The 12,664-nt window shown below is 39.0% G+C and overlaps 1 protein-coding gene across 2 annotated transcripts in view; it reads left to right on the forward strand.

The window, feature by feature from the left end:
- ARHGAP22 (Rho GTPase activating protein 22) overlaps positions 1–12,664 on the forward strand; it is a 424,298-nt gene that overhangs the window by 139,471 nt on the left and 272,163 nt on the right. For both annotated transcript variants that reach the window (XM_069067251.1, XM_069067252.1), the window contains exon 4: positions 10,798–10,885. In XM_069067251.1, coding sequence (XP_068923352.1) covers positions 10,798–10,885 — 88 coding nt within the window. The remainder of the gene's footprint in view (positions 1–10,797; positions 10,886–12,664) is intronic.

Below are 12,664 nucleotides of genomic sequence, written 5' to 3' on the forward strand. Positions count from 1 at the left end.
ACTTTCTTTTCACATCAACAAGCCCATCCCACAGGTGGGATTAACAAGCTCTGGGTTTTAACACAATCAATTTGAAAACCAAACCAATACAGGGGAATCTTTAATTGCCATTACTATCACACCTGGTCATTGGCTTTCAAAACCAACATGCCTATGTACCCTGTGGTTAATGGTTTCACACTGCTTTCTTGTCTTATTGACATTCAACAAAACACACAGCTAATGAACTAATAGGAGTAAGGACAGATAGGGGAAAAAAGCTCAGAAAGGGAGATTCTATTGATTGGGATGGCGACCATCCTTGGGAAGGAAGAAGTACTAAATGTAGACAAATTGATGTGTCCGTGCACATCAGTCACTTAGGCTGCATTACTGACCTGGCTGGGAGCTAATGTAATGATGAATTAAATCAGCCCAAATCTCTATGGAATAACATATTACATCTGAGTAAATAGCAGAAACAACACAAGTATTCATGCAAGCACACATACACATATACATGGAAAAGCTGATGAAAATAAATAACAGAAAATTTAAAACATCTAACCATCATCAGAGGTTCTGCATAGCTCTGAAGACTGGAAAAATGACCCCTAGGCATGTTGACATACGTATCGCCATCCCTGAACAATAAATGTCCAAAGTACCGATGAGCTTACTATTTTCAGCTATGAGCTCTGTCTTTGAAGTAGTTAGCAGGCTAATAGGAGATAAAATACCAATAAAGACAATTATAATAAACAGTTTTACATAATAAATTAGAGAGTGGCAGAACAAAATTCAATTATATCTGAATTCTGAGGAGGAAAGTCTTTACTGAGCAGGAAAGATCAGGATGATTTGCTAGAAGAGTTAGTATTTGAAGTGAATATTAAAGAATGAGGAAGAATTCACCAGGTGAAGACAAAGAGAAGGATATCCTAGGGATAGAGAACAATGTGAACAAAGGGATAGAGAGGCCTGAGGTCACAAGGACTTTGAAGGAGTAGGAGGTGATAGTTTGGTGATGGCTGATGAAGGTTTGGCTGGAGTATGAAGACCATGTATGGGAATGTTAAAAGATATCATGAGACCAAATGTTATAAGATGAAATTTAATAAACAATATGTAAGATCTAGGTTGAAAAAATCAACTTCAGAAGCATAGGATATAGAAGGAGGGGCTACCCAATAGATCATGAAAGAAATATCAGGGGGTTTTGGTGGACTAAAATAACCATGAGTCAAGAGTATGATATGATAGCCAAAATTAAAATGAATGAAATCTTGAGGTACATTAAAACAACTTTCTCATAATGTATAGAATAAGGGATTGAGATTCTTGAGTTATTTCGACCTGGTAAGACAACATCCAAGGTATAATGATATTTTTAAATTTTTATTTATTTATTTTTAGTTTTCAACATTCATTTCCACAAGATTTTGAGTTATAATTTTTTCTCCCCATCTTTCCCCTACTCCCACCCCAAAATAGCAAGCCTATCAAATACCCCTTCCCCCAATTTGTTCTCTCTTATATCCTCTGCCATCACCCTCCCCCAACTTTCTAGTAGGGTAAGATGGATTTCTATACCCCAGTGCCTGTATGTCTTATTTACCAGTTGCATGTAAAAAAACAAATTTTTTTAAAACATTTGTTTTTAAAACTTTTGAGTTCCAGATTTTTTTCTCTCCTTCCCTCCTCACCCCCCCCACAAGGAAGATAAGCAATTCAATATAGGTTATACATATGTAGTTACCCAAATCACTTCCATAGTAGTTATATTGTGAAAGACTAACTATATTTCCCCCCATCCTATCCCGCCCCCCCATTTATTCTATTTTCTCCTTCAACCCTATCCCTTTTCAAAAATGTTTGCTTCTAACTACCCTGTCCCCCAATCTGCCCTCCCTTCTATCACCCCCCCTCTTATCCCCTACCCCCCTATTTTCCTGTAGGGTAAAATACCCAATTGAGTGTGTATGTTGTTCCCTCCTTAAGCCAAATTCAATGAGAATAAGGTTGTCCCATTCCCTTTCACCTTCCTGCTCTTCCCCTCCATTGTAATAATTTTCTCTTACCTCTTTTATATGAGATAATTTACCCTAATCTATCTTTCCATTTCTCCTTCTCCCAATTAATTCCTCTCTCACCTCTTAATTTTATTTTTTAGATATCATCCCATCATATTCAACTCATCCTGTGCCCTCTATGTATACATGAATATATATATGCCCACACACATATATATTTATATACACATATACCCTCCTATACATATATCTATATGTATGTATACACACACATATATATATACATATATGTTCCCTTCAACAATCCTCATACTGAGAAAAGTTTTATGTGTTACAGTTATCATTTTTCCATGTAGGAATGTAAATAGTTCAACTTTAATAAGTCCCTTATGACTTCTTTTTCCTGTTTACCTTCTCATGCTTCTCTTGCTTCTTCTAGTCCAAAGTCAAATTTTCTGTTCAACTCTGGTTTTTCATCAAGAATTCTTGAAAATCCTCTATTTCATTGAATGACCATATTTTCCCCTATAGCATTATACTCAGTTTTTTCTGGATAGGTGATTCTTGCTTTTAGTCCTAGTTCCTTTGACCTCCAGAATATCATTTCAAGCCCTTCGATCCCTTAATGTAGAAGATGCTAGGTCTTATGTTATCCTGATTGTGTTTCCACAGTACTCAAATTGTTTCTCCCTGACTGCTTACAGTATTTTCTCCTTGACCTGAGAACTGTGGAATTTGGCAATAATATTCCTAGGAGTTTTCTTTTTGGAATCTTTTTCAAGAGGTGATTGGTAAATCCTTTCAATTTCTATTTTGCCATCTGGTTCTAGAATATCAGGACAATTTTGCTTGAGAATTTCTTGAAAGATGGTGTCTAGGCTCTGTTTTTGATCATGGCTTCCAGGTAGTCCAATAATTTTTAAATTATCTCTCCTGTGTCTATTTTCCAGGTCAGTGGTTTTTCCAATGATATATTTCACATTGCCTTCTATTTTTTTTTCATTTGTTTAGATCTGTTTTATAGTATCTTGATTTCTCATAAAGTCACTAGCTTCCATTTGCTCCAATCTAATTTTGAAGGAGTTATTCTCTTCAGTGACCTTTTGAAATTCCTTTTCCATCTGGCAAATTCAGCTTTTTAAGGCATTCTTCTCCTCACTGGTTTTTTGGGCCTCTTTTGTCATTTGAGTTATTATGTTTTTTAAGTTGTTTTTTTTTTCTTCAGTGTATTTTTGGGTCTCCTTTAACAGGCTGTTGACTTGCTTTTCATGATTTTCTTGCATCATTCTCTTTTCTTTTCCCAATTTTTCCTCCACTTCTCTTACTTGGTTTTCAAAATCCTTCTTGAGCTTGTAGCCAATTCATATTTTTCTTGGAGGATTTTGATGCAGGGATTCTAACTTCACTGTCTTCCTCCCACTCCATGCCTTGATCCTTTTTGTCCCCAAAAAAGGATTCTATCTGTTTTGCTTCCATTGCTTGCTCACATTGGCAGCCAATTATTTGACTTTTGAGCTCTTTGCCAGAGTAGAACTCTGCTTACAGAATGGAGAGAGCTTTGTCCCAAATCGCTAGGGTTTTTGCAGCTGCCAGAGCTACTAGGAGGGTTCCCTATCTATAGCCCCCACAAGCTCTGGCTCAGTGGCCACACACCCCAGGACCACCACCCAAGACCATGATCCAGATCCAAGCAAGTTAAAGCAAAAGTGATTACCCTCTGAATGGTCACTTGGTCCCCCTACAATCTGCATGCCAGGAGCTCCTGAGACAGCCAAACAGCAGGGATGCACAGCCGCCATGCCTCTGCTCCTTCTTGCCCTGTGGACAGAGGCCAGACCATGCCCTTCTGTCTCTCCTGTTCCAAAAGAGTTCCACACTAACCTTTTACTTTATCTTTGGTGTTTATGACTTGAGATGTCTGGAAACCACCACAGCTGCTGGTGACTCACTCTCCTGCAGTCTGCTCTGGCCACCGCTGGTCGGGGCCGCTCTGAAGCCAGAACAACATGGCTCATGAAGGACTGCTCTCAGTTCCCAGCTCAGTGCAATAGAGCCTTCCTGTCCACCTGCCAGGCTGCCTTCAGTGGGAGATTTGTTTCTCTCTGTCTTTTTGTGGGTTCTGCGTTCTGTAGCTCTTAAGTTTCTTTAGAGTCATTTTTTACATGTATTAGAGGTGGGGGGAGCCAGAGCCCACACTAAGTTTGTGCTTCTACTCCGCCATCTTTTGGGGGGGGGGGGAGATGGAGGACTTCAGAAGCTGGAATGTCAGGAAAAGCTCCAAATAAAAGATAGGGATACCCTAGTCCCATCTTATCTCCCTGTAGTAGCAGCAGTCATGGCTCCATATCAGTTATTTGCTCTTCAGGCAGCCACACACTGGAATTCTGATGATGGGTCTACACTTACTGCACTTGAGTTTAAGGGACCTGTAGACAGGAGTCTTATCTAAGCTGTCTCCTTTGCTCCTTATCAGCTTTACACAAACATTCAGCCTGAAAAAATGGTGCAGGTAAGGATGGCCTGAAGAGATAATGAGACTTTTCAGGCTTCTCATCACTCAGCACATCACCCCATATTGAACAACAGGATTTGGACCCACCGAGTCATTCATAAGGTGACTTCTCCAGTCATATCTCAATCTTTTCCATTCACACTTTGAGAAGAAATGCAAGACAATAACAACACATTCAGAATACTTTTCTGTCTGCTCTTACTCTTTGCTTATGTTGGCTACAAGAGTTCTTCTTTGCTAGTATAAGAGTAAACTCAAAGGCTTCATCCTTTGGATAGGCGTACATATGTATGAAAGGTCAAGAATGTGATCAAGTGAGGTAACAACCTTGAGCTCTGAGTTTAACTCTGTGTGTGTGTACATGCACACACACACACACACATACACACACACATGCACCTTTTCCAACAACCATCCATTCAACCACATGGAAGAGTAGAAGGAATTTTATGGAACTGGGGGAAGTTAGAGACAGGTGATACAGTGGGTAGATAATTGCTAGGCTTAGAGTCAGGAGGACAAAAGTTTTAATGCTGGGCTATAGCAGGTACAGGGAAAGTTTACCAAAAATAATGAAAGGTCTCCTTCAGAGACTCAAGCCCTTGGACCAGGATGTGATAAGCAGTTCAAAAGACAGAGGAGCCTGAGGGTTCTAGCAACTTGGCAAAGAGTGTCTTTTTTCTCTGCTCTAAAGAACTTAGTGCCTGAAGCAAAGACTCTCTAGTCATAGAAGAGAGGCCTTGTATATAAGACTCTGAAAGAGACAAAACAATTCACTCATCAAGGAAAAAAGCCAAGAAGTTCTGGGGTGTTTTGTTTGCTTTTTTCCCCTGTTCTCCTAAGGGAAGCTCTTGCTGCTCCCATGGCAGAAGCAAGAAGGACTGTTTTTCTAAAAGATCTTTAAAAAAAAAGAAGAAGAAAAGCCTTTGGTCTCTGAACTGAAAGAGTATGGCAAAGTCCACTGTCCTCATGAAAAAGTCAAACACACCCTATGACCTCAAGTGTAGAGACACTGCTGCCCCTTGTTCCATATCCTTAAGGCCTATAGCCAAGGCCTTTTGCTGAAGCCAGATGCTGGAACCAAAGAGAATTCCAACATTCCAGAGTCATGTATGTGTGCAGCAGAGCTGTGCCTGGAGGCGTCACTCAGAGACTGTGACTAGGAAATCATTAGCCAGTAGAGGTTATGCGACCTGCATCTGGTGAAACAGACTCCAGGAAAATACACTTGCAAAGAATTTTCCCAGGGGGAGCAAGTGAGGACAGTATCAGGAGGTATCTGCAGAGTCAGATTGTGATCTTCCCCTTACGTGGGCACCCTAGACACATGCTTCTTCTGTGTGTGCCTTTCCTGTTTGATGGGATGCACGTTTATGGGAGACTGTACTCCCAGTTTATGAGGAAAATATTATATTGATACTTTTCTTACTATGTTATTTTATTAAATGCCTTAGCTTTGAACTTTAATTTAAGTGTATCTTTACTCAGCTGACAATTAAAGGTAGGCAAATGTCTTAAGGACTCATGAGCTATGGCTTTGAGTGAATATGGACCTGTGGAGTACCTTGAACCTCTGTTAGCCTTCTCTGGGGGACCCACACTATGAGTTAAAGGACACCTTCAATGTGCTATGCAATTAAAGAACCAGACCAAGAATCATTCCTGTTACTATGGCTGATTAGGTAGGTTGTGTCTAATATGATCCTAAGGGTAAAAAAAGTGCATCCCATATCACCATGCTGATCAGCTGTTAAACATGTTCCTCCCTCAATGACACAACAGCAGAACCATCAAAAGCATCTCTTCTAAAGTCATCTGGCACTGATCACTGTGAAACCTCTAAAGCTGCAAAGTAAAGGAAGTTATATGTCTATGTACCACACAGATGTTGAATTAGACTTGTGTGGTTACTTCATCTTCTTGTTAAAAGAGGATATTAGCTATAAGGATAGAACAGCTAGGTAGCGTCATAGTGCATAAAGCACCACACCTGGCATCAAGGAGACTCGTTTTCCAGAGTTCATCTGGTCTCACTAGCTGCATGACCCTGGGCAAGGCACTTAACCCTCTTTGCCTTACTCTACTGGAGTAGCAAATGGCAAACCACTCTAGTATCTTAGCCAAGAAATACCAATGGACAGTGTGGTCCGTGGATTCACAGACAGTCAAACACAACTGAATAACAGGCTAGAGCGCATTTTGTAAGCTAAGAGGTATTGTGGTGATTTTCATTCCCTCTGGATTCCTTGGTGCTTATCCTTTGATTGTCATTTCTAGGGTGCTTTTGCACCAAGTTCAGTTATTTTGAAAGCCTGTTTAAGGATGCATAACACAATAGTTCCATACTTGCAGGAAAAGCCTTTTTCAAATTGGACTATACCATTTGGACTCAAAGATTTGCTCTTTATTTCCATTTCCATGCCCCTTTGTTGGTTGGTTCTAACCCATTTGGCATTAGGGTTAATGAGGCAAGGTTCAGAGCATATCCTCATAGGAGTCAATTAGTTTTACAATAAGAAAAAAAATCCATTTCTATTCTACCTGTGGGACCCTTAAGTCCAGAAAGAAATTTTACAGATACATGCAGGTAAGTCACAAGGGAGGTTGGGTGAAAGAGCATGAATGTTCCTGTGTGTACCTGCCACTAATAGAAAGTTACTCAAAATGATGGTAAATCAGCAGCAACATCCTTCCATTAGGAGGACTTACTTCAATTCTTCATCAGATATATGTTCTCATGAATGCGGATTCAAACCTCTGCAGAATGTAGTCAATCCACAATTCTCTTCCTGTGCAAATCATGCCCTCCAATAAGCATTCATAGAGGAATTACCCAATGCACTAGAGAATTTTATCTTCACTTTACTGTGCACATGTTACCCATCCCTCTCCCCCATATAAAATGCAAGCTCTTTGAGGACAGGGACCAGTTTCATTGTTGTCTTTGCATCCCTAACATATAGTATGTGATAAATAAATGCTTCCTGAATTGGGTTGAATTCTACTGGATTTTAGGACATATCATCAAAGACATAGTTCCATTTAGAAATGGAAGTAGTAATTATAAAGAGCCAACATGGTTTCATCAAGAACAGGCCATTCCAGACTTACCTCATTTCATTTTTTGATAGGATTACTAAAGATGTAGTAGTACATAAGGAGAAGGCTATGGATATAATTTCCCAGATAGAGTAAAAAAAACATACTATTTTGGTGAAGATAGAAAGATTTGGATCAGGTAATAATACAATCAGATGGATTCAGAACTAGACGGATCCAAAGAATTGGCTGTTAATAGCCCCAGATCCAGGACCAAGAGCAATGTTTGGACGTTTTAAAAAGGCACATTAAATTTGATGTCAACAACAACTTCCTTACAATTAGAAATGTCCTTAAGGTGGCTAGGTGGTACAGTGAATAGAGCACTGTCCCTGGAGTGAGAAGGACCTGAGTTCAAATCTGACCTCGACACTTAATACAAAAAACTAGCCATGTGACCTTGGGCAAGTCATTTAACCCCAATTGCCCTGCATTCCCCCTCCATAAAAAAAAATTGTCCAAAATCGTTGGTGTTTCCAATCCTTTGAGGTCATCCTGTAGAAGGTGGACAAGTACTTGTTGGATATGTTAGAGTCAGTCATTGTTGTTCAGTCATATTCAGGCATGTCCAATTCTTTGTGACCCCATTTGGGTTAAATGAGGTGTCAAATTCCACTTCAGTCTTTGTAAATCTGCTCTTGTGTTGCTGATGTTGACATAATTCTCATAGTCAAACAAAAGCAAGTCAGCTTAGAAGTCAGAGATACTCGAATGGCAATAAGAAAACACATGAAATAAGAGAAAAGAAGACTCTTAAAACTTGAATCTTGAACTTCAAATGAAGACTCTGCACTTATTTGACTTGAATTATCCATGAACTTGTCCATTCAGCTAACATTCATTGACTGCCTGCTAGTGACAAGGCCATGTACATAGTAAAAATGATGGAACAATAAAGATTTAGATTAAAAAATGAATGAGACACAAAGAACAGCTGTTGTATGTTCTGAAACACCAGAATGATTTATTATTTACAGTCAGAAAACATCTGTTGTTGTTTTGCAGTCATTTTTCAGTTATGTCCAACTCTTCATGACCCCATTTATAGTTTTCTTGGCAAAGATATTGGACTGGTTTGCCATTTCCTTCTCTAGCTCATTTTACAGATGAGGAACTAAGGTAAACAGGGTTAAGTGACTTGTCCAGGTTCACACAGCTAGTAAGTGTCTAAGGCCAGATTTGAATTCAGGAATATGAGTCTTCCTGACTCCAGACCTGGTGCTCTATCCACTGTGTCACGTAGCATAAAGAAATGTATTTTGGAAACAAAATGAGCACTACTCATCACTACTATGAGCAAGATGGATTTTCCATACAAAAGATCATAGATTTAGAACAGGAAGACACCATAGAGGTCATCTAATCCAACTCTCTTATTTTACAGATGGGAATACTGAGGACCAAAGAGGCAAAGGGACTTGCTTAGGGTTACACTAATAGCAAGGAGAATAAGTTGATTATTAATTACCTGGAAACTCTGTCTCTTGGGGTTTTATTCACTACAGCTTCCTCTGTGATATACTGCCTGTCATGATTTGAGATTGTTACCATTCTTTATCTTAACACTTTGAAGAGGCCACTGTTGTTAGTTCCGTTTTATAGATGGGGAATCCTGGCCCACTCAGGATTGGAGCCAGAGATACAACCTTACTTTCTTTCAATGACTCAGTGATGAATTATAACTTAACCTCCCAACAAAGCCTAAGGGTTGCTACCACACATTTCTTCTTAGTCATTTCTGTGTTAGGAAGAAAGGAAGAACCTGATTGAATGACAATTCTTACCAGCTGGATCTTTGGGTTATTACTTTAATTTCTTCAATTAAAGCATTTCTGCAAAAATCTATGATTTTGAAAGGTATAACTAGGAGCAAAGAAGGCAATAAATACAGTTAGGAAGAAAAATGTGGTATCCTTGCTTTCCTAAAGCATAAGATTCCAAAGGCTACAAGAGGGCTCTTCCTGCTCATTTGCGAAAAGTAAGTGTTTATATTTGCCATTTTGCCATGATAGACCATAAGGTCCTTGAGAATAGAAATTGCTCCTTTTCTTTTTTTCAACTCTTTTTTTCCCCTCCCCATTTTTGTTTCTACATCCCCAGCACCAAGCTCAGTTCTAGGCATATAGTAAGTACTCAATGAATATTTATTGATTTATTGATTGTCATTAAATTACAGGACAGTGTAACCGGGTATATATGTAAGTAAGGTTTGTGAAGGTAATGACAATCCAAAAAGAGACTTAATTGGAATTGCTAGGCCCAACCTGCAGTGGCACCCTTCCTTTTGTAGGTCTCATTTCCAAAGCTTTTTATAAACAAATTTAGAAATTCTCTTCACAGATAGGACAGTGTAAATGACTATCCAATAAAGAAGAATGAAAGGGTCTGGATGATATTTAGTTTCTAATATGTATATCGATGAAGGAAAACCAGATTGTTGCTGTTGTATGGAGATTATTGTTGATTAAAACTGGCAACTGAACTGTTTAAAGGGGTCCAAGAGGTATGCTGGCCCTTTGAGGTGGATTTGTAGAAACAGACCACCTCTATCTGAGAACTGAAAGGTGTCACTGTTATCAGAAGGCACCATCATCATTTATAGAGGACTATGAGGTACAGCACTTTACCTTTGTTATCTTTTTTGATCCTCACAGCAAACCTTTGAGAGTTGTTGTAAGGATTAAATTGTTATCCCAATTTTACAGATGAGGAAACTGAGACTGGCAGCATTTAATGACTGTTCCAGGGTCACGAAGCTAAGTAGTGACTGATACAGGGTTGAACTCAGGTCTTCCTGACTCCAAATCCAGTCTGTATTCACTGTGCCTTTAGATACACCATAGTCATCATCATCACTAATTTTTCACTGCTAGTCAGACCCCACTAGCTATGCGACCCTTAGGCAAATCACTTCATCTCATTCAGCCCATTATCCCCATCTGTAAAATTATGGAGCTGAGTTTTTAATTGTAGGTACTGGGTATTGATGACTAATTTCTCAAACTATTTTTAATCTTCTTTCATGTAAGCCTTCTATCTCACAGAATATAGGAAACACTGAGCCAGTCATACTGTGGCCCTGAACCTTCAGCCCCCTTCTTGGTGACTGGTCATTATTCTGTTCTTTCCTCCTCCTTATACCCTTTTATGTTTGTGTTTTTGTGTCCACTTTAGGGATTTATTCCACTACAAGGGAATCAGGTGACTGAGCTCCTTCCAAATCCTGAGGAACCAGGGAAGCACCTCTTTGAAATTGCCCCAGGTAGGCGAGTGGTTGTTTCATCTTTTCTCCATGTTCAGACAGGCCAGGATTTGTGAGTCCACAGAGAAGAACCCTGGTGATGTCAGGGTTTAAATGGTACACATGTTCTCTTTTGAATTACCTCTGATCTGGAATTGCTGGTTACAAGAATAATTCAGTATCTCACACTGTATCTATCCAGCACGAGCATCTGCTTGAAAATTTTAAAAAATTGTCACTCATTTCAGCATATACCTACTCAGTTCCCATCTGTAAGGTGGGATCAACAGGGTTGTTTTATTTATGGTGTTACCATCAAAAAAAAAAACAGCAAAGAGAAACAAACTAAACAAAATGTTCCGGTTCTAATCCACGGGAGGGGGGGGAGGGCATGCCCTAAGGTGAGGTGCTTCTAATAGGTCTGCAGCTTCAGTTTTTGCTAGACCTGAGGACACAAAGACTCCACCAACTCCTCCCCCAATAATGTTGATGTTGCCTAGACTCTGGTGTACTACACCACCCTAGTCATAACTAACTCATATATTGGCATAGCTCTCCTGGCTGCCTTCCTAGAATTTGTTTCATTAATTAACATTCACACACACACAGAGCAGGGTCAACATCTAGGACCCCAAACCATCTCTTTTGACCACAAACCACCTCTCCCACCTCCACCATGGCCCTCTGGCATCTTTCTCCCTGTCTCCCCAATCTGTGTCACTGAGTGAGTGTAGACTGTAGTCTGTAGACTCACAAAGGGACAATCCCACATATACCAACAATGATGGAAATGACTTTCCAGGTTTAAATACAGTAACGGATAGGGTCTTATTAGAAAGGCCACTGTATTCTCTCAGTATTACAATCATATCTGCTCCCTTTCAGCCTCTGAGTTTAGTTGCACAGTCTCCTCAAGCGTACTAACACAAAATGGGCCATTATAACAGCCATTACTCCTTTGGTAAAACTACGTCATTTGAAGTTTAGCAAATGAGGCTTGCACAAGGGCAGAGAAAAGCTACAAAAATCTCACTTATTTTGAGTTGTAAAACAAAAACAGGGAATTTCAATGTGAAGTTAATTTTTTAATCTGTTATTTTTGACAGTAATATTTTAAAAATTATTTTGTAAAGTTTCTTAAAGTTCAGAGTGATTCGTATAATTGTTTTTGGATTCAATAAAAGCATTTTCTTCTTAAATGGATCCCACAGTGGCTTAAGACCTGAATAAAATCATTCTCTGCACTTGGAAAGGTGCAATTTATCTTCCAAGTAAGTCAGTTTCTTCAAATAAGTAATAATACATCTAACCTTTTTTGTACCCCCATCCTAATTAAAAGTCTTCACTCTTCAGTGTCTATCAATCAATAAACTTTTAATCAATAATAACTTATTAAGTGCCTATTATGTGTCAGGCACTGGGCTAGGGATACAACAGCAAAAGATAGCCTCTGCCCTCAAGGAGTTTACAATCTAACAGGGGAGACAATATGCAAGCAAATCTATAAAAAGCAACCTATATACAAGTCAAATAGTAAATTTCTATAAGACATAATTGTAATCCATTTTATTTTAACAACTAGCATGAGAATTAGAAGGTACTGTTTCTTTTTCATCTCATTCCTACGTCAATGGTCTGGATGATTCAATTACCTGAATTTTTTAAAAGAATTATATATCTTAAGCGGCTGCAGAAACCTAATTTAGTCCAGTGTATTTTGTGTAGTCTTCCAATTGCCTGTAAGTAGTTAAATTGTTTTTGCTGTTAGACAAGAGTGTTCTAGAATTAAATCAGAAAAGG

Source organism: Petaurus breviceps, unplaced genomic scaffold (assembly GCF_028583685.1).
Source record: "Petaurus breviceps papuanus isolate PSGF00001 unplaced genomic scaffold, PetGlider_PUasm1.0 90740, whole genome shotgun sequence".
NCBI lineage: Eukaryota > Metazoa > Chordata > Mammalia > Diprotodontia > Petauridae > Petaurus > Petaurus breviceps.